The sequence below is a fragment of the Coregonus lavaretus genome, assembly GCF_964263955.1.
Source record: "Coregonus lavaretus genome assembly, contig: HAP1_SCAFFOLD_3917, whole genome shotgun sequence".
In the NCBI taxonomy this organism is placed as follows: Eukaryota; Metazoa; Chordata; class Actinopteri; order Salmoniformes; family Salmonidae; genus Coregonus; species Coregonus lavaretus.
This window is the reverse complement of record NW_028165593.1, coordinates 29,379-50,778: the sequence shown is the minus strand read 5'-3', so window position 1 is coordinate 50,778 and position 21,400 is coordinate 29,379. Positions and strand designations below refer to the sequence as shown.

At 45.7% G+C, this 21,400-nt stretch overlaps 1 protein-coding gene across 1 annotated transcript in view; it reads right to left on the bottom strand.

Annotated features, from left to right (window-relative positions):
• Positions 1-344: 344 nt before the first annotated feature.
• The window catches only part of LOC311115696 (uncharacterized protein), a gene marked incomplete at both ends in the record, with an annotated part of 44,164 nt that continues 23,108 nt past the window's right edge, over positions 345-21,400 (bottom strand). Inside the window, one exon of the mRNA XM_084190848.1 lies at positions 345-402. Coding sequence (XP_084046974.1) covers positions 345-402 — 58 coding nt within the window. The remainder of the gene's footprint in view (positions 403-21,400) is intronic.

Genomic DNA, 21,400 nt, shown 5'->3' with positions numbered 1-21,400 from the left:
CATATGTCATACTGTATGGTAAAATAAAACACACTTATTCCCATTAATTACACACACACACACATTGAACACACACACATCCTGAACACACACACACACACACACAATGGACACACATACACTTTCTGAACACACACACACACACATTTCTAACTTAAGACGAACATGCCACACAAAAACACAGACACACACATTGTCAAAGCAACTCTTTGTAAATTTTCCTGATTTGTGCTTCTGTAGAACTACAGCTGATATTTAATATGACCAAGTAAGTAATGATGGTGGTCTTTGACTTTGACTTCACTTGAATTAAGTCTTATTCTTAGTCATATTCTTCACATCAGTCAACACTCACATTTTCTATGTCCAGGTGTCATTGTGTTCTCTCCACCATGTTCCACACTGTAGCAGTAAGCAGAAGAACAGACAGTCATTGAGGGAAACACCTGAACTCACACACACACACACACACACACACACACACACACACACACACACACACACACACACACACACTGGACACACACACACACACACACACACAGTCAGCATATAACTTTGTCCAAGCGGTGGTAAGAATGCTTGTCTGTGTGTGTGTCCAGTGTGTGTGTGTGTGTGTCCAGTACGTGTGTGTGTGTGTCGAGTGTGTGTGTGTGTGTGTGTCTAGTCTGTGTGTGACTTGTGTGTGTGTGCGTTTGTCGAGTGTCCAGTGTGTGTGTGTGTGTCTGTGTGTGTGTCCAGTGTGTGTGTGTGTGTCCAGTGTGTGTGTGTGTGTGTCCAGTATGGGTGTGTGTGTCCAGTGTGTGTGTGTGTGTGTGTGTCTGTGTGTCCAGTGCCTGTGTGTGTGTCCTGTGTGTGTGTGTGTCCTGTGTGTCCACTGTGTGTGTCCAGTTTGTGTGTGGATGTCCAGTTTGTGTGTGTGTCCAGTGTGTGTGTGTGTATGTCCAGTGTGTGTGTGTGTGTGTGTCTTGTGTGTGTGTGTGTGTGTGTGTGTCTTGTGTGTGTGTGTGTGTGTGTTTCTGTGTGTGTGTCCAGTGTGTGTGCGACCTGTGTGTGTGTGTGTCCTGTGTGTGTCCAGTGTGTGTCCAGTGTGTGTGTGTGTGTGTGTTTGTGTGTCTCTGGTGTGTGTGTGTGTGTGTGCAGTGTGTGTGTGCAGTGTGTGTGTCCAGTGTGTGTGTCTAGTGTGTGAGTGTGTCCTGTGTGTGTGTCCAGTGTGTTTGTGTGTGTGTCCAGTGTGTGTGTGTGTCCAGTGTGTGTGTGTGTGTGTTTGTGTTTCCACAAACTGAACACACACTCACCCTGGACACACACGCATTTGACACACACACTAGACACACACACACACACACACACACCGGACAAACACACATATACACACACTGGACACACACACACATACACACTGGACACACACACACACACACACATACACACACACATACTGGACACACACACACACTGGACACACACACACACACACACACACTGGACACACACACACAGGACACAAACACGACACACACACTGGACACACACACTGCACACACACACACACACACACACTGGACACACACACTGCACACACACACTGCACACACACACACACACACCAGAGACACACACACACACACACACACACACACACACACTGGACACACACTGGACACACACAGGACACACACACACACAGGTCACACACACACCGGACACACACACACACACACACACACTGGACACACACACACAGGACACAAACACGACACACACACTGGACACACACACTGCACACACACACACTGGACACACACACTGGACACACACACACATACACACAGGATACACACACACACAAACCGGACACACACACATACACACACTGGACACACACACACACAGGACACGCACTGGACACACACACACTGGACACACACACACACACACACACACACACACACACACACACACACACACACACACACACACACACACACACAAACCACTGGATCCACAGCAACTCAAAAGCTTTTTCTGGGAGTGTGAGTGAGGAAGGATCTTTGGGTTCTCTGCCTCTCCTAGCAGCCTGTCATTCATCACTCAAGCTGTTTGCTAACTCTGCTTCATGCGTTGCCAAAATAAGTAGCTCTGTTTGTGCTCAGACAATCCTACATTTCACACATACACACACGCACACCATTCACCTGCACTGCACAGGCCCCAGAAGCACTGAGAATACTGGGCCTCAATTGGCTCTCAGTCACTGCAGCAAATAGCTATCGCCATAATGAAAGGTTTTTAATACGAGTAGCTGTTTTCCCCTGATGTGTCTTTGTCAAACTGTGGAAGTTTATTTAGTGGTGAAAGTCATTCTCAATCATTTTAACGTTCAACTGTCTCGGTAATTAGCAGGTTCAATGCAGCGAAGGGGTATTTTGGAATGACACCCTCCATTATATGGTGTGCAAGGACTGAACACTCGTTGGTGCAACACAGAATGTACCGAGATAGAAGGAGAGATTGTGGGTGTCTTTATGCCAACAAAGTGTGATTCCAGAGTTTCTACAGTGTTAAGTAGCCTTAGTTATGTTATTTTAAGGACCTATCTTGTGCCTCCTCGCCACAGCGCTACCGTGTCCTCAAGCAACTCAGCGAGAAGAAGCTGAAGGGTTTTTAAGTGGACAACTTAAACGAAAACCATTCTCGGTCACATATTAACAGAGCTCTCTGCCTAGGCTTCCTCACGGCACCATGACAACCAATACTCACAAAGTAATCCTTATTTTGAATATTTTTGAAATAGACCAAATTTCTTTTGGGCTGAGAATATAAGACTTATAACTCTTAGAGAGCATCCAAGGGCTAGAATGATGTATATAGAATGTATGACAAACAATAATTTTTTAATATAATTCTAAAATCTTCAGAATTCTGAGATTTTTGTCCATAATACAGAATTCAAGCCAACATTCCAATCTCATTATGACTCAACAATTAAGCTAGGCTACAACCATAGAATTTGGAATTAGAACTTGGCTACAACAAGTTCCAAACCAAAGAAAACAACCAGCATATCCATTCACCACACCATAACTACTCAAGTGTATATCTTTTTAAATCTTCATAAGTGGACAGACATCGCAGAGGAGAGGTGAGTTAGAACATAATAATGTGTAAAAGTGTTTGACTTCTAAGGAAATCAGTGAAGGTAGGCCTACTTATTACATTTAATAAATTATACCAGTTAGCCTGAAGGTAACTGAAGTTGGAAAACTGGCATGGCCAGACAGTTTTAAGAAAATGACATGGAAAAGATTCACACAAAATAAAAAAAATAAGGAATACATGTTTCTCCATACATATTGATGCAGAGAGAAGTCATTGAGATGGAGAAAGAGATGACTGAAAGTGAGGAGATGGAGAAAGGCAACAAGATGAGGGGGGAACGAGAGATAGAAAGACAAAGAGAAATGGAGGGGCTGCTGAGAATGAGAAAGGAGATTGAGGCTTGTAACAAGGTAGACCACTACCGGTGGAAGCTGCAGAGAGAGGTGTTGGAGGAAGTCAACAAGGTGAGGGTGGAACCAGAGCAAGAAAGAGAAAGGCTAATTGAAGAGTTGCTGAGACAGATAAGGGAGACTGAGGCTTCTATTGAGGTAAACTGCCACCAATGGAAGCTGGAGAGAGAGTTGTTTGAGAAACAGAGAGAAAGTGCAGTGTCAGACAGAAAAAATATGGAGCTCAAGATGGCAAAGCTGAAGGTGCAGAACATACTGCACTTGGCCAAGATAGGGAAGTTGACCGTGGAGAACACGAGGCTGTCAGCTGAGAATGAAAGGGTGAGAGAGGTGTCGGACAAACAGAGAGAAAGCGCAGTGTCAGACAGAAAAAAGATGGAGCTCAAGATGGCAAAGCTGAAGGTGCAGAACATACTGCACTTGGCCAAGATAGGGAAGTTGACCGTGGAGAACACGAGGCTGTTAGCTGAGAATGAAAGGCAGCGAGAGGTGATGGACAAACAGAGAGAAAGCGCAGCGACCGACAAACAAACAATGGTGGACAAGATATCAAAGGTGAAGATGTCCTTGGCCAAGTTATGGAAGGTGACAGTGGAGAACAAGAAGAGACTGTTAGCTGAGAATGAAAGGGTGGGGAAGGAGAGGGTGAGAGAGAGGAATGGATGGAACCTCATAAGAAATGGTTTGGAGACAGCTTTGGCCAAAGCAGACCAGGAGAGGAATCAGACCCTAGTAGCCTGGAAGGAGGACAGGGGGAGATGGGCCAAGGCCAAGGCTGGCCTACGAAGCCTCTTGAATCAACGGGGGGAAAGATGGATGAAGGAGAAGGAGGAGATTAAGAGGAGGAGCACGCAGGCAGCAGAGGAGTGGATAATTGAGCTGAGAGAGAAGGAGTGAGCGATAGAGGCTCTGGAAAGAGAAAAGATGAGGATTCTGTGCCTGGATGGACAAGAGAAGAAGGGATGGGAGATGGAAAAGAGAGAGATGGAGAAGGAGAACTGGAAGATTACAGAGGAGCGGGAGAGAAAGAGTAGTGAAATTGAGAAAATGCAAAGGGACAAAGAGAGATGGGCAATAGAGAAGAGGGATGTGGTGGAGAGGATGAAGGAGGCGTACATAAAGCTGTACCAGATGCAGACTGTCCTGAGGTTCAGAGAGCAAGAGCAGGCACAGGTACAGTACTCCATTTAACCAGTCACAGTTCAGGGAGGTCATAAGTCACCTCCTAATGGTTATACTATCAGATTCAACAGATTAAGTTGACTGCATGCTAGAGAAGGAGTAATAATCATATTTCAGATCACTGACCAACATGTATGGACTTTCTCTTTCAGATGGAAACTAAACGCGCCCAGAGAGTCAGGGCAAAGCAGGAGAAAAAGGAGAGGAAAGAAAGAGACTTGTTGGAGAAGAACAAAGTAAAAGAACTGCTCAGAGCTAGAAAATCAGAGAGTAAGGAAGAAGTGAGGAAGAATAAGGAGAGGGTGAAAGCCCACCTGGACGAGGTGGCAAGGAACTATAACGAAAAGAAACAGAGGGAGAAAGAAAGAGAAAAGCTGTTGAAAAAGGCATATGGCAAAGAAAATCACATGGTGTACATCCCAGACCTCATACTGAAGAAGATGTAAGAACACAACGCATATGGAAGAGTAAATATTATCAGCTAGCATTGGTCAAAAGTTCATTTCTATCTTCTTTCATTTAGTGGAATACTTCATCAATAAAATAATATGAGCATTTATTTGTCAGCATTCATTCCCATATGGAAGAAAGAACACACAAAATATGAGAAAAGTATAAGATGTGGATTAAAGGTTGATGTGGTTACTGGATAATGCAATGTGAAGGGCTAGATTCTATCAAATCGGAGGTGGAACTGCGTTAGAGATGGCAAATCCACAAGCAGCTCCTTGCATTAGCTTATCGCGTACACTGCCATTGGATGCAACGAGAGAGAGAGAGAGAGGCATCAACAGAATACCCTTAGGTGCATGAATGCCTAGTGTGTTTATGTATACGTGTGTGTCAGAGGAGGCTGGTGGGAGGAGGTATAGGAGGACAGGCTCATTGTAATGGCTGGAATGGAATAAATGGAAGAGTTTCCATATGTTTGATGTGTTTGATACCGTTCCATTTATTCCATTCCAGCCATTCCAATATGCCCATCCTCCTATAGCTCCTCCTACCAGCCTCCTCTGGTGTGTGTGTGTATGTGTCAGTGGTACACGCCTCCGATGAGGAACACTGCTCTTACCCCCTCATCCCCCATCAGTGGCTGTCTCCTGCCCCCTCTCCTCCATCCGTCTCTGGCCACCTCTCCTGCTCCCACTCCTCCATCCCTCTCTGGCACACTCTCCTGCCCCCTCTCCTCCATCCCTCTCTGGCCCACTCTCCTGGCCCCTCTCCTCCATCCCTCTCTGGCCACCTCTCCTGCTCCCACTCCTCCATCCCTCTCCTCCATCCCTCTCTGGCCTATTCTCCTGCCCCCTCTCCTCCATCCCTCTCTGGCCCACTCTCCTGCCCCCTCTCCTCCATCCCTCTCTGGCCCACTCTCCTGGCCCCTCTCCTCCATCCCTCTCTGACCACCTCTCCTGCTCCCACTCCTCCATCCCTCTCCTCCATCCCTCTCTGGCCTATTCTCCTGCCCCCTCTCCTCCATCCCTCTCTGGCCCACTCTCCTGCCCCCTCTCATCCATCCCTCTCTGGACACCTCTCTGGCCACCTCTCCTGCTCCCACTCCTCCATCAATTATTACACTGAGTCTGGCCTTGACCTGGGCCTCCCGGTACCTCTCTGTCATCTCACCAGTTTGTAGTGGCAAATACAAAAGTTATTGATGCCACTTACTAGTGACCTGGGGATAATACCATTGCACACAATCCAATAAAAGAGAGAAATCCAATAATTTTAGGCCATTTATTTTCGTTATTTTCTTAAATCATTGTCACTAACAGAAAGAGTACGATATGAAACGGTTTAAAATTGTCTGTGCTCTCAGGCACACTAGTTCCCACCCACACAATTTTAATGTATTTTTTATTTGACCCTTATTTTACCAGGTAAGTTGACTGAGAACACATTCTAATTTACAGCAACGACTTGGGGAATAGTTACAGGGGAGAGGAGGCGGGATGAATGAGCCAATTGGAAGCAGGGGATGTGGTCCTCTGTAGCTCAGCTGGTAGAGCACGGCGCAGGTAACGCCAAGGTAGTGGGTTCGATCCCCGGGACCACCCATACACAAAAAAAATGTATGCACGCATGACTGTAAGTCTCTTTGGATAAAAGCGTCTGCTAAATGGCATATTATTAATATTAATTAGGTGTCCATGATTGTATGAGGGTCCAGATTGGGAATTTAGCCAGGACACCGGGGTTAACACCCCTACTCTTACAATAAGTGCCATGGGATCTTTAGTGACCACAGAGAGTCAGGACACCCATTTAACATCCCACCCGAAAGACGCCACCCTACACAGGGCAATGTCCCCAATCACTGCCCTGGGGCATTGCGATATTTTATTTTAGACCAGAGGAAGAAATGCCGGCACTTGCAGTCTAGGTAGGGCTTCATGTGCGAGATCTCTAATAGCGTCATTCTAGTGGAATCCAGAAAGAACAAAACCCTGTCCTCAAACATTTACATTTTATGTATTTAGTCTTCATAATCATCGTCCTTCATCAATTGTGTCTTTTTATTTTTATTTTTGCAAATTTAAAAGACCTAGCTAGCTAAAAGACAAAGTCAACCGGTTCCTTTAAAAATTGCAGCTAATTTTCTCATTCACCTGGCAGCCTTTTATATATTCAATGGGGGGGAAATGTAAATCAGCGGGGCAGTCAGGTGCTAAACAGGTAAATATAGGGATTAAATCAATAGAACACAAACATGATGAATAGCTCCTACAACCCCCTATTCTCTATATAATGCACTGGTCAAAAGTAGTTCAATGTGAATAGGGTGCCACGTGCTCCGTCATCTCGCTGAGTCTGGCCTTGGACTCCCGGTACCTCTGTCATCTTACCTGTTTGAAGAAGCCATTCGTAGTAATTACCGTCTGACCATTTTCAACAGTGCAGCTTTGCTAAGGACTGATCTGAAGTCATGGTCCATATGGAAGTAGATTCTCCCAGGGCTTGCCAGGAATTGTGGCCAGGTATTTCCTCACTCCTCGGCACATTGCACCGATTAAAGAAGAAAGTTGTCCACTGAAAATGTATCTTCTAAAACTCGCTTTACGCCACAAGCTTGAGTGATGGGGTTCACTTCCAAAAAGGCATTTCCTATATAGCCATACTATAATTTAAAGGCAGACATCAGCGGGCAAACAATTATTTAAGATGAATTCAAATTGAAGGATGATTTAAGCGACGAGGGATAGAAGTTGGAAAACCTCATGATGTCATCACGTCAGACATCACTCTTAAACTTGCTGGAACTGTAATTGAGACTGAGAGTTGAGGTTCAGTTTTATAACTTGTATATAGATAGATAGGATGGAAAACATTATTAACCCCCAAGGACAAATTGATTTAATTTGTTCGAGGGCCAATGTGGGGGTCACAGGTCAGGATCAGACCACCTCCCCTAAAGCATGACACGGGAAAGGTCAGGGGGGCAGATTCCCAGCCAGTAAAACACCCTGAGTGGAAATGTGTGTGTATGTGTCCTCATCTCCTCTACCACTCAGCGGGTTAATGTCTATCCATCCTCCCGCTGGCTGCAGCAACAGGAAGTGAGGTCATGCAGACAGTGTTTTATCAGGCCTTCAGGGAGCCAGTAAATCAGTTCTGTCTGTGTGTGTGCGTGCGTGAATATGTACATGTGCAGTCAGGGTATACGGTGCATGACTCCAAAGGGTAAATCACGCTCTATGTGTGTACTCTCTGTATGAGAGTGTGGGCCTTTCTTAGCAGCAGAGATCTGTCAGTTATGCGGGAGTATGTGGGAGTCCTCTACTGTTCTACAGTGAATTATCTTGGCACCTCAGCAAACTCATCATCGTCTCCCAAAGTACCAGCAGCTTCCCCTTCTCTTTCCCTCCGTTGTCTTCTCTCTTCTTTCATTAAGAGCTAAATAAACCAGTGAAGAAGCCTAGCACCACTAGGACTGTGTTCCAGAGCTAGGCATGTCCAGTTGCTCTCTATCCCTCAGTGTTCTGTTGACACATCCTATCATTACTCACTGCTAGTTGTTCAGCAGGATCCATTCTGAGTTTTCAGTCTATGTATAGTCTTCCAGAGGCTAAACATGAACAAATCTGATGTTTTCCACTTAAAGGAAAATATAAAAGCATACTTGGAGGCTGCTCGGAGGCTTTCTTCCCCACCCCAAGGTCGGTATAGCTCTACCAGTGTTGCCAGATTCTATTGCCACTTTCTAGCACAATCAGAACCAAAATCCTGCCCAATCCACTAAAAAGTAGTCACATTTTAACAGATTTCTCTGTGAGCTGGGTGGGCGGGATTTGTATGTTTCTTGCATCGCATTTCTTTTAGGTGTGAAACTACCCAATCTGGCAACACTGAGCTCTACCTCCAGGACCACCAGTGGTAATGAGGGGATAGTAGAGAGGGGCCAGGGGAGGAAGCAGAGGGGGTTGTGGTTGTAGTTACTGGTGCTTCTTCATTTTAACAGAGGTGTGGTCTCCTTGATGGCTTTCTCACACTCCTCTCTCTGGACTGTTAAGCACTTTAGGCCCTGATCTCTCCCCCTACCTTCCTTTTCACTCCTCCTCTCAGACCAACAGCCCTCTTCCTCTGTGTTAGTCTTCAGCTGTGACAGACGCACAGAAGGGTGTCTCCCCTCCTCTAAAAGCTCAGACACACCGGTTGGATTGTCAAACGTTTGCCTGCCGACAGTTTTTTATTTATTTTTATTTCACCTTTATTTAGTACTTAGCACCTCTGAACAGTGTCGGCAGTCAATCTCTTATGTGTTCATTTACATTTACATTTTAGTCATTTAGCAGACGCTCTTATCCAGAGCGACTTACAGTTAGTGAATACATATTTTATGTATTCACTAATGTATTCACACTGTTTTTGTTCACACAGCAAAGACCTTGGAAGTCGTCAGCCACTCAGCCTTGTTAAAATACTCCAAACCAGAAGGTGGTAGTAGCGTTGTTTGACAATGCATATATGTGCGTATTGCTTATGGTCTAGATTCCAAGTTATCTGCGCTAATGTCGTTATTTTGTACAAAGCCCTTGTTGATACTAGCCAGATGGCCACTACTAGATAACTACCTAGCAAGATGATGAAGAAACAATTTAAGGCACTCTCCATAATCCCATATTGCCAGTGCCAGCCCATAGCCAAATGTTTAGCTAACTAGTTAATGTTAGCATATTCGCTAGCTAGCACAACATAGCTAGCTAGCTAAGGACATTGCACTAACTAGGCAGCTAACACAGGCAGCTGTTTAATGGAAACTATCTAATCCATTGTGATTTAATTATAATGGCAATACTAACTACAGTGGTTAGCTGTCTTGGAGGAAGTATTTAGTGTTGTGTGCATTGCGTCTGTGCACTTATCTAGCTACCATCCCATAGCCTACATTGCATATGAAGTGTGACTGGCTCATCTGTGGATGTACGCAGAAAATGCCCTCTTTAAAAATAAATAATTGCTGGCTCCCCCACATGGGGTTTCGTGCTCTCTGACTGGCTCAAAGTCAAGTTATTGGCCACTGACAAGCATTGCTATTCTACAAGTAGAATCGGTAGGTTCGTTGCTACTGGGTCGGCACGCAGCAGGTACCATTTTTGTTCTAGCAAGAGAAGGAACGGCCTCCCTCTGTCATGGCCCAGTACTAAATTACTTTGTAGGATGGTGTGATGAATCACACTTGGTCCTCAATACCAACAAGATCAAAGAGATGTGCATAGATAGACTTCAGGAAGCGAAAAACACCCACCTCTGCAACATCTATCAGAGGTCAGAACATAGAGATTGTAGAGGAATACCATTATCTGACTGTCCACTTAGACAATAAGCTTCAGTAGAGTAAATCTACAGACCTGATTTACAAAAAGAGTCAACAGAGACTGTACTTTCTCAAAAAGCTGGGATCTTTTAATGTTAACTGTACTATACTGACTGTGTTTTACAAATCTTAGTATTTAAACTTTTTGCATTGTTTGTTGGTTTGGCAATGCCACTGTCAGACAGAAAAATATGCTGAGAAGGATTATCACCACAGCAAGCAAGGTGATGAGATCTTTAAGTTCAGAGCCCTCAGCAAGGCTCACAAAAACATTTTAGACCCAAGCCACCCCCGTACCTGAACTTTGAACTACTCCCCTCTGGGTGCAGGTATAGGGCACCCCCCGGCAGGAAAAAAAGAACTAGACACACATTTGTGCCAGGTGTGATATCCCTCCTAAACAGCTTGGGCTAATGTTCCTATCCACCAGTAAGGCCAGCAGGCTAGTCTCTTTCATTGATATATACTGTATGTAACTGTTATGAATTTTGTATTGTCAATTTGTTGTCTACTGTATAAACGCCACTTTAAAAATCTGCATGATAGTGCAACAAAATGTCCCCATGGGGACAATAAAGTCAGTAATGTAAAGTAAGTACTCATCGGCAGTATATCGGCAGTGAGATTCTCAGTGTGTTTCATGCTTAACAGCCCCACCATAGTCATAGTGTCAACACTGCTGTTTGACCACTGTCCTTCATCTCTGTAGAAAACTCATTCAGATGTAGAAAGCTCAGTGATGTGGCAGTAACCGGTAAAGACACATTCCTGTATTTCATTACAAACTGTAGTTTATTGTCCAATTTCAGATGAGTGTTTTCTAGTCTGGCTGGGCTAGAGGCTGGAGCTCTCACCTGTGTCACAGACAGATGTCATGTGTTCATCATACCCCCCTCCCATCCCTCCTCCACACCAAACCCCCCCCCCCCCCCCCCCCCCCCACACACACACACACACACACACACACACACACACACACACACACACACACACACACACACACACACACACACACACACACACACACACACACACACACAAACCACTGGATCCACAGCAACTCAAAAGCTTTTTCTGGGAGTGTGAGTGAGGAAGGATCTTTGGGTTCTCTGCCTCTCCTAGCAGCCTGTCATTCATCACTCAAGCTGTTTGCTAACTCTGCTTCATGCGTTGCCAAAATAAGTAGCTCTGTTTGTGCTCAGACAATCCTACATTTCACACATACACACATGCACACCATTCACCTGCACTGCACAGGCCCCAGAAGCACTGAGAATACTGGGCCTCAATTGGCTCTCAGTCACTGCAGCAAATAGCTATCGCCATAATGAAAGGTTTTTAATTCGAGTAGCTGTTTTCCCCTGATGTGTCTTTGTCAAACTGTGGAAGTTTATTTAGTGGTGAAAGTCATTCTCAATCATTTTAACGTTCAACTGTCTCGGTAATTAGCAGGTTCAATGCAGCGAAGGGGTATTTTGGAACCCTCCATTATATGGTGTGCAAGGACTGAACACTCGTTGGTGCAACACAGAATGTACCGAGATAGAAGGAGAGATTGTGGGTGTCTTTATGCCAACAAAGTGTGATTCCAGAGTTTCTACAGTGTTAAGTAGCCTTAGTTATGTTATTTTAAGGACCTATCTTGTGCCTCCTCGCCACAGCGCTACCGTGTCCTCAAGCAACTCAGCGAGAAGAAGCTGAAGGGTTTTTAAAGTGGACAACTTAAACGAAAACCATTCTCTTTTTTCATGAGTGTTCCAGAAGACAGACCTTCATTGCCAGGACAAATAGTGATGTTGTTTCCAAACCAAACTTCAAGGTCAATAAGTGAGTGTGTGTGTGTGTGTGGGTGGGGGGGGGTCGGTCACATATTAACAGAGCTCTCTGCCTAGGCTTCCTCACGGCACCATGACAACCAATACTTACAAAGTAATCCTTATTTTGAATATTTTTGAAATAGACCAAATTTCTTTTGGGCTGAGAATATAAGACTTATAACTATGAGAGAGCATCCAAGGGCTAGAATGATGTATATAGAATGTATGACAAACAATAATTTTTAAATATAATTCTAAAATCTTCAGAATTCTGAGATTTTTGTCCATAATACAGAATTCAAGCCAACATTCCAATCTCATTATGACTCAACAATTCAGCTAGGCTACAACCATAGAATTTGGAATTAGAACTTGGCTACAACAAGTTCCAAACCAAAGAAAACAACCAGCATATCCATTCACCACACCATAACTACTCAAGTGTATATCTTTTTAAATCTTCATAAGTGGACAGACATCGCGGAGGAGAGGTGAGTTAGAACATAATAATGTGTAAAAGTGTTTGACTTCTAAGGAAATCAGTGAAGGTAGGCCTACTTATTACCATTTAATAAATTATACCAGTTAGCCTGAAGGTAACTGAAGTTGGAAAACTGGCATGGCCAGACAGTTTTAAGAAAATGACATGGAAAAGATTCACACAAAATAAAAAAAATAAGGAATACATGTTTCTCCATACATATTGATGCAGAGAGAAGTCATTGAGATGGAGAAAGAGATGACTGAAAGTGAGGAGATGGAGAAAGGCAACAAGATGAGGGGGGAACGAGAGATAGAAAGACAAAGAGAAATGGAGGGGCTGCTGAGAATGAGAAAGGAGATTGAGACTTGTAACAAGGTAGACCACTACCGGTGGAAGCTGCAGAGAGAGGTGTTGGAGGAAGTCAACAAGGTGAGGGTGGAACCAGAGCAAGAAAGAGAAAGGCTAATTGAAGAGTTGCTGAGACAGATAAGGGAGACTGAGGCTTCTATTGAGGTAAACTGCTACCAATGGAAGCTGGAGAGAGAGTTGTTTGAGAAACAGAGAGAAAGTGCAGTGTCAGACAGAAAAAATATGGAGCTCAAGATGGCAAAGCTGAAGGTGCAGAACATACTGCACTTTGCCAAGATAGGGAAGTTGACCGTGGAGAACACGAGGCTGTCAGCTGAGAATGAAAGGGTGAGAGAGGTGTCGGACAAACAGAGAGAAAGCGCAGTGTCAGACAGAAAAAAGATGGAGCTCAAGATGGCAAAGCTGAAGGTGCAGAACATACTGCACTTGGCCAAGATAGGGAAGTTGAACGTGGAGAACACGAGGCTGTCAGCTGAGAATGAAAGGCAGCGAGAGGTGATGGACAAACAGAGAGAAAGCGCAGCGACAGACAAACAAACAATGGTGGACAAGATATCAAAGGTGAAGATGTCCTTGGCCAAGTTATGGAAGGTGACAGTGGAGAACAAGAAGAGACTGTTAGCTGAGAATGAAAGGGTGGGGAAGGAGAGGGTGAGAGAGAGGAATGGATGGAACCTCATAAGAAATGGTTTGGAGACAGCTTTGGCCAAAGCAGACCAGGAGAGGAATCAGACCCTAGTAGCCTGGAAGGAGGACAGGGGGAGATGGGCCAAGGCCAAGGCTGGCCTACGAAGCCTCTTGGATCAACGGGGAGAAAGATGGATGAAGGAGAAGGAGGAGATTAAGAGGAGGAGCACGCAGGCAGCAGAGGAGTGGATAATTGAGCTGAGAGAGAAGGAGAGAGCGATAGAGGCTCTGGAAAGAGAAAAGATGAAGATTCTGTGCCTGAATGGACAAGAGAAGAAGGGATGGGAGATGGAAAAGAGAGAGATGGAGAAGGAGAACTGGAAGATTACAGAGGAGCGGGAGAGAAAGAGTAGTGAAATTGAGAAAATGCAAAGGGACAAAGAGAGATGGGCAATAGAGAAGAGGGATGTGGTGGAGAGGATGAAGGAGGCGTACATAAAGCTGTACCAGATGCAGACTGTCCTGAGGTTCAGAGAGCAAGAGCAGGCACAGGTACAGTACTCCATTTAACCAGTCACAGTTCAGGGAGGTCATAAGTCACCTCCTAATGGTTATACTATCAGATTCAACAGATTAAGTTGACTGCATGCTAGAGAAGGAGTAATAATAATATTTCAGATCACTGACCAACATGTATGGACTTTCTCTTTCAGATGGAAACTAAACGCGCCCAGAGAGTCAGGGCAAAGCAGGAGAAAAAGGAGAGGAAAGAAAGAGACTTGTTGGAGAAGAACAAAATAAAAGAACTGCTCAGAGCTAGAAAAGCAAAGAGTAAGGAAGAAGTGAGGAAGAATAAGGAGAGGGTGAAAGCCCACCTGGACGAGGTGGCAAGGAACTATAACGAAAAGAAACAGAGGGAGAAAGAAAGAGAAAAGCTGTTGAAAAAGGCATATGGCAAAGAAAATCACATGGTGTACATCCCAGACCTCATACTGAAGAAGATGTAAGAACACAACGCATATGGAAGAGTAAATATTATCAGCTAGCATTGGTCAAAAGTTCATTTCTATCTTCTTTCATTTAGTGGAATACTTCATCAATAAAATAATATGAGCATTTATTTGTCAGCATTCATTCCCATATGGAAGAAAGAACACACAAAATATGAGAAAAGTATAAGATGTGGATTAAAGGTTGATGTGGTTACTGGATAATGCAATGTGAAGGGCTAGATTCTATCAAATCGGAGGTGGAACTGTGTTAGAGATGGCAAATCCACAAGCAGCTCCTTGCGTTGGCTTATCGCGTACACTGCCATTGGATGCAACGAGAGAGAGAGAGAGGCATCAACAGAATACCCTTAGGTGCATGAATGCCTAGTGTGTTTATGTATACGTGTGTGTCAGAGGAGGCTGGTGGGAGGAGGTATAGGAGGACAGGCTCATTGTAATGGCTGGAATGGAATAAATGGAAGAGTTTCCATATGTTTGATGTGTTTGATACCGTTCCATTTATTCCATTCCAGCCATTCCAATATGCCCATCCTCCTATAGCTCCTCCTACCAGCCTCCTCTGGTGTGTGTGTGTATGTGTCAGTGGTACACGCCTCCGATGAGCAACACTGCTCTTACCCCCTCATCCCCCATCAGTGGCTGTCTCCTGCCCCCTCTCCTCCATCCGTCTCTGGCCACCTCTCCTGCTCCCACTCCTCCATCCCTCTCTGGCACACTCTCCTGCCCCCTCTCCTCCATCCCTCTCTGGCCCACTCTCCTGGCCCCTCTCCTCCATCCCTCTCTGGCCACCTCTCCTGCTCCTACTCCTCCATCCCTCTCCTCCATCCCTCTCTGGCCTATTCTCCTGCCCCCTCTCCTCCATCCCTCTCTGGCCCACTCTCCTGCCCCCTCTCATCCATCCCTCTCTGGACACCTCTCTGGCCACCTCTCCTGCTCCCACTCCTCCATCAATTATTACACTGAGTCTGGCCTTGACCTGGGCCTCCCGGTACCTCTCTGTCATCTCACCAGTTTGTAGTGGCAAATACAAAAAGTTATTGATGCCACTTACCAGTGACCTGGGGATAATTCCATTGCACACAATCCAATAAAAGAGAGAAATCCAATAATTTTAGTCCATTTATTTTCGTTATTTTCTTAAATCATTGTCACTAACAGAAAGAGTACGATATGAAACGGTTGAAAATTGTCTGTGCTCTCAGGCACACTAGTTCCCACCCACACAATTTTAATTTATTTTTTATTTTACCCTTATTTTACCAGGTAAGTTGACTGAGAACACATTCTAATTTACAGCAACGACTTGGGGAATAGTTACAGGGGAGAGGAGGCGGGATGAATGAGGCAATTGGAAGCAGGGGATGTGGTCCTCTGTAGCTCAGCTGGTAGAGCATGGCGCTTGTAACGCCAAGGTAGTGGGTTCGATCCCCGGGACCACCCATACACAAAAAAAATTATGCACGCATGACTGTAAGTCGCTTTGGATAAAAGCGTCTGCTAAATGGCATATTATTATTATTAATATTAATTAGGTGTCCATGATTGTATGAGGGTCCAGATTGGGAATTTAGCCAGGACACCGGGGTTAACACCCCTACTCTTACAATAAGTGCCATGGGATCTTTAGTGACCACAGAGAGTCAGGACACCCATTTAACATCCCATCCGAAAGACGCCACCCTACACAGGGCAATGTCCCCAATCACTGCCCTGGGGCATTGCGATATTTTATTTTAGACCAGAGGAAAAAATGCCGGCACTTGCAGTCTAGGTAGGGCTTCATGTGCGAGATCTCTAATAGCGTCATTCTAGTGGAATCCAGAAAGAACAAAACCCTGTCCTCAAACATTTACATTTGATGTATTTAGTCTTCATAATCATCGTCCTTCATCAATTGTGTCTTTTTATTTTTATTTTTGCAAATTTAAAAGACCTAGCTAGCTAAAAGACAAAGTCAACCGGTTCCTTTAAAAATTGCAGCTAATTTTCTCATTCACCTGGCAGCCTTTTATATATTCAATGGGGGGGAAATGTAAATCAGCGGGGCAGTCAGGTGCTAAACAGGTAAATATAGGGATTAAATCAATAGAACACAAACATGATGAATAGCTCCTACAACCCCCTATTCTCTATATAATGCACTGGTCAAAAGTAGTTCAATGTGAATAGGGTGCCACGTGCTCCGTCATCTCGCTGAGTCTGGCCTTGGACTCCCGGTACCTCTGTCATCTTACCTGTTTGAAGAAGCCATTCGTAGTAATTACCGTCTGACCATTTTCAACAGTGCAGCTTTGCTAAGGACTGATCTGAAGTCATGGTCCATATGGCAGACATCAGCGGGCAAACAATTATTTAAGATGAATTTGTCACACCCTGGCTCTGGGACTCTATATGTTGAGCCAGGGTGTGTTCATTCTATGTGTTATATTTCTATTTTGGGGGTTCTAGTTCTTCTGTTTCTTTGTTGGCCTGAGTGACTCCCAATCAGAGGCAACGAGTGTCAGCTGTGGCTGGTTGTCTCTGATTGGGAGCCATATTTAAACTGTCTGTTTTCCCTTGGTGTTTGTGGGTTTTTGTTCCGTATAGGTCATTGTTACCTAGGACGTTACGAGTCGTTTTGTCGTTTTGTTGTTTTGTATTGTGTGTGCACTTTAACTAATTAAAGTATGTTCGCTCAACACGCTGCGCCTTGGTCCTCATCTCTGTTAGACAATCGTGACAGAAAAACCCACCAGAACTGGACCAAGCAGCCTAGTGAGGAGCAGAGAGGGTGGACTTGGGAACAGTGGAGGAAGAGCTTCGACTGGGTAAAGCCGAATGAGGAGCTGAATGGCGGGAATTGGAAGCAGAAGAGCGAGAGTTGGGCGAGAACTATAGAGGCCTGGCCCACGGGGAAGAGAGACTCCCAGAAAATTTTTAGGGGGGGCTCAAGACGTCGGGGCAGCAGGAGGCCGCGACAGTGCGGCCCAGCGGGTTGGCAGAGGAGGCCGCCAGGTTACGGGGGCCACTGGTCGAGGAGGGGATGGAAGGTGTAGAGGCACGGCGAGAGGTACTGGGGTGTGTTACCAGTCCGGTCCGGCCCATTCCAGATCCCTGCGTAGGACCAGTGGTGTGTGTCCCCAGTATGGTCCGGCCTGTTCCTGCTCCCCGTACCAGGCCAATGGTGAGAGTCTCCAGCCCTGTCCAGCCTGTTCCTGCTCCACGCACCAAGCCTACGGTGTGCGTCGCCAGCCCGGTCCGGCCTGTCCCTGATCCACGCACCAAGCCTACGGTGTGCGTCGCCAGCCCGGTCCGGCCTGTCCCTGCTCCACGCACCAAGCCTACGGTGTGCGTCGTCAGCCCGGTCCGGCCTGTCCCTGCTCCTCGCACCAAGCCTACGGTGTGCGTCGCCAGCCCGGTTCGGCCTGTCCCTACTCCACGCACCAAGCCAGGGGTGCGCATCGTCAGCCCGGTCCGGCCCGTTCCTACTCCACGCACCAAGCCAGGGGTGCGCATCGTCAGCCCGGTCCGGCCCGTTCCTACTCCACGCACCAAGCCAGGGGTGCGCATCGTCAGCCCGGTCCGGCCCGTTCCGGCTCCACGCACCAAGCCAGGGGTGCGTGGAGCACAACCCGTGCCTGGGTCACCGGTGCCTGGTAAGGTACCGGTCAGCTGCTCCACACTGGAGCCAAAGCGGTCCGCTTCTACGATGTCCGGTCCAGCTCCAGCCAGCGGGGCCAGACCGGACCAGGGGCGCCACGGGGGGATGGTGGAAGGGTGGTGGTCAAGCCCGGAGCCGGAACCGCCTCCGAGGAGGAATGCCCTCCCCTGGTTTGTGTACGTTTAGGCGCGGTCGCAGTCCGCACCTTTAGGGGGGGGTACTGTCACACCCTGGCTCTGGGACTCTATATGTTGAGCCAGGGTGTGTTCATTCTATGTGTTATATTTCTATGTTGGGGGTTCTAGTTCTTCTGTTTCTTTGTTGGCCTGAGTGACTCCCAATCAGAGGCAACGAGTGTCAGCTGTGGCTGGTTGTCTCAGATTGGGAGCCATATTTAAACTGTCTGTTTTCCCTTGGTGTTTGTGGGTTTTTGTTCCGTATAGGTCATTGTTACCTAGGATGTTACGAGTCGTTTTGTTGTTTTGTATTGTGTGTGCACTTTAACTAATTAAAGTATGTTCGCTCAACACGCTGCGCCTTGGTCCTCATCTCTGTTAGACGATCGTGACAGAATTCAAATTGAAGGATGATTTAAGCGACGAGGGATAGAAGTTGGAAAACCTCATGATGTCATCACGTCAGACATCACTCTTAAACTTGCTGGAACTGTAATTGAGACTGAGAGTTGAGGTTCAGTTTTATAACTTGTATATAGATAGATAGGATGGAAAACATTATTAACCCCCAAGGACAAATTGATTTAATTTGTTCGAGGGCCAATGTGGGGGTCACAGGTCAGGATCAGACCACCTCCCCTAAAGCATGACACGGGAAAGGTCAGGGGGGCAGATTCCCAGCCAGTAAAACACCCTGAGTGGAAATGTGTGTGTATGTGTCCTCATCTCCTCTACCACTCAGCGGGTTAATGTCTATCCATCCTCCCGCTGGCTGCAGCAACAGGAAGTGAGGTCATGCAGACAGTGTTTTATCAGGCCTTCAGGGAGCCAGTAAATCAGTTCTGTCTGTGTGTGTGCGTGTGTGTGTGCGTGCGTGCATATGTACATGTGCAGTCAGGGTATACGGTGCATGACTCCAAAGGGTAAATCACGCTCTATGTGTGTACTCTCTGTATGAGAGTGTGGGCCTCTCTTAGCAGCAGAGATCTGTCACAAACAAAGGCAGAAGCTGCTGGTATAGCAACACTCACGGTGTGATAGAGAGTGGTAAAGCAACACTCACGGTGTGATGGAGAGTGGTAAAGCAACACTCACGGTGTGATGGAGAGTGGTAAAGCAACACTCAAGGTGTGATGGAGAGTGGTAAAGAAACACTCACGGTGTGAGGGAGAGTGGTAAAGAAACACTCACGGTGTGAGGGAGAGTGGTATAGCAACACTCACGGTGTGATGGAGAGTGGTAAAGTGACACTCACGGTGTGATGGAGAGTGGTAAAGCGACACTCACGGTGTGATGGAGAGTGGTAAAGCAACACTCATAGTGTGATGGAGAGTGGTAAAGCAACACTCACGGTGTGATGGAGAGTGCTAAAGCAACACTCACTGTGTGATGGAGAGTGGTAAAGCAACGCTCACGGTGTGATGGAGAGTGGTAAAGCAACACTCACGGTGTGATGGAGAGTGGTAAAGCAACACTCACGGTGTGATGGAGAGTGGTAAAGCAACACTTACAGTATGATGGAGAGTGGTAAAGCAACACTCACGGTGTGATAGAGAGTGGTAAAGCAACACTCACGGTGTACAGATGTTAAATAAATAAGTGTTAGCTTCCTCAGCACCATGCACCCCACTGTTGCCACCGGCGGTGACCAGAAGAAGAAACCGGAGACAGTGACAGACTACAATCACACAAAGGTATATACAGTATCTCTACCATATACAGATAGCCTTCCCATCTGCCAAACACCAAATAGTATCCCCTTTTATTATATTACATTCATATTATTACTATTAGTATTATCATTATATGTACACTACCGTTCAAAAGTTTGGGGTCACTTAGAAATGTCCTTGTTTTCGAAAGAAAAGCAATTTTTTGGTCCATTAAAATAACATCAAATTGATCCGAAATACAGTGTAGTCATTGTTATTGTTGTAAATGGCTATTGTAGCTGGAAACAGCTTATTTTTTATGGAATATCTACATAGGCGTATAGAGGCCCATTAACAGCAACCATCAGTCCTGTGTTCCAATGACACGTTGTGTTTGCTAATCCAAGTTTATCATTTTAAAAGGCTAATTGATCATTAGAAAACCCTTTTGCAATTATGTTAGCACAGCTGAAAACTGTTGTGCTGATTAAAGAACCAATAAAACGGGCCTTCTTGAGACTAGTTGAGTATCTGGAGCATCAGCAATTCTGGGTTCGATTACATCCTCGAAATGGCCAGAAACAAATAACTTTCTTTTGAAACTCTTCAGTCTATTCTTGTTCTGAGTAATGAAGGCTATTACATGTGAGAAATTGCCAAGAAACTTAAGATCTCGTACAACGCTGTGTACTACTCCAGAACAGCGCAAACTGGCTCTAACCAGAATAGAAAGAGGAGTGGGAGGCCCTGGTGCACAACTGAGCAAGAGGACAAATACATTAGAGTGTCTAGTTTGAGAAACAGACGCCTCACAGGTCCTCAACTGGCAGCTTCATTAAATAGCACCCACAAAACACCAGTCTCAATGTCAACAGTGAAGAGGCGACTCCGGGATGCTGACCTTCTGCGCAGAGTTGCAAATAAAAAGTACAGTGTCTGTGTTCTTTTGCCCATCTTAATATTTTCTTTTTATTGGCCAGTCTGAGATATGGCTTTTTCTTTGCAACTCTGCCTAGAAGGTCAGCATCCCGGAGTCGCCTCTTCACTGTTGACATTGAGACTAGTGTTTTGCTCGTGCTATTTAATGAAGCTGCCAGTTGAAGACCTGTGAGGCAT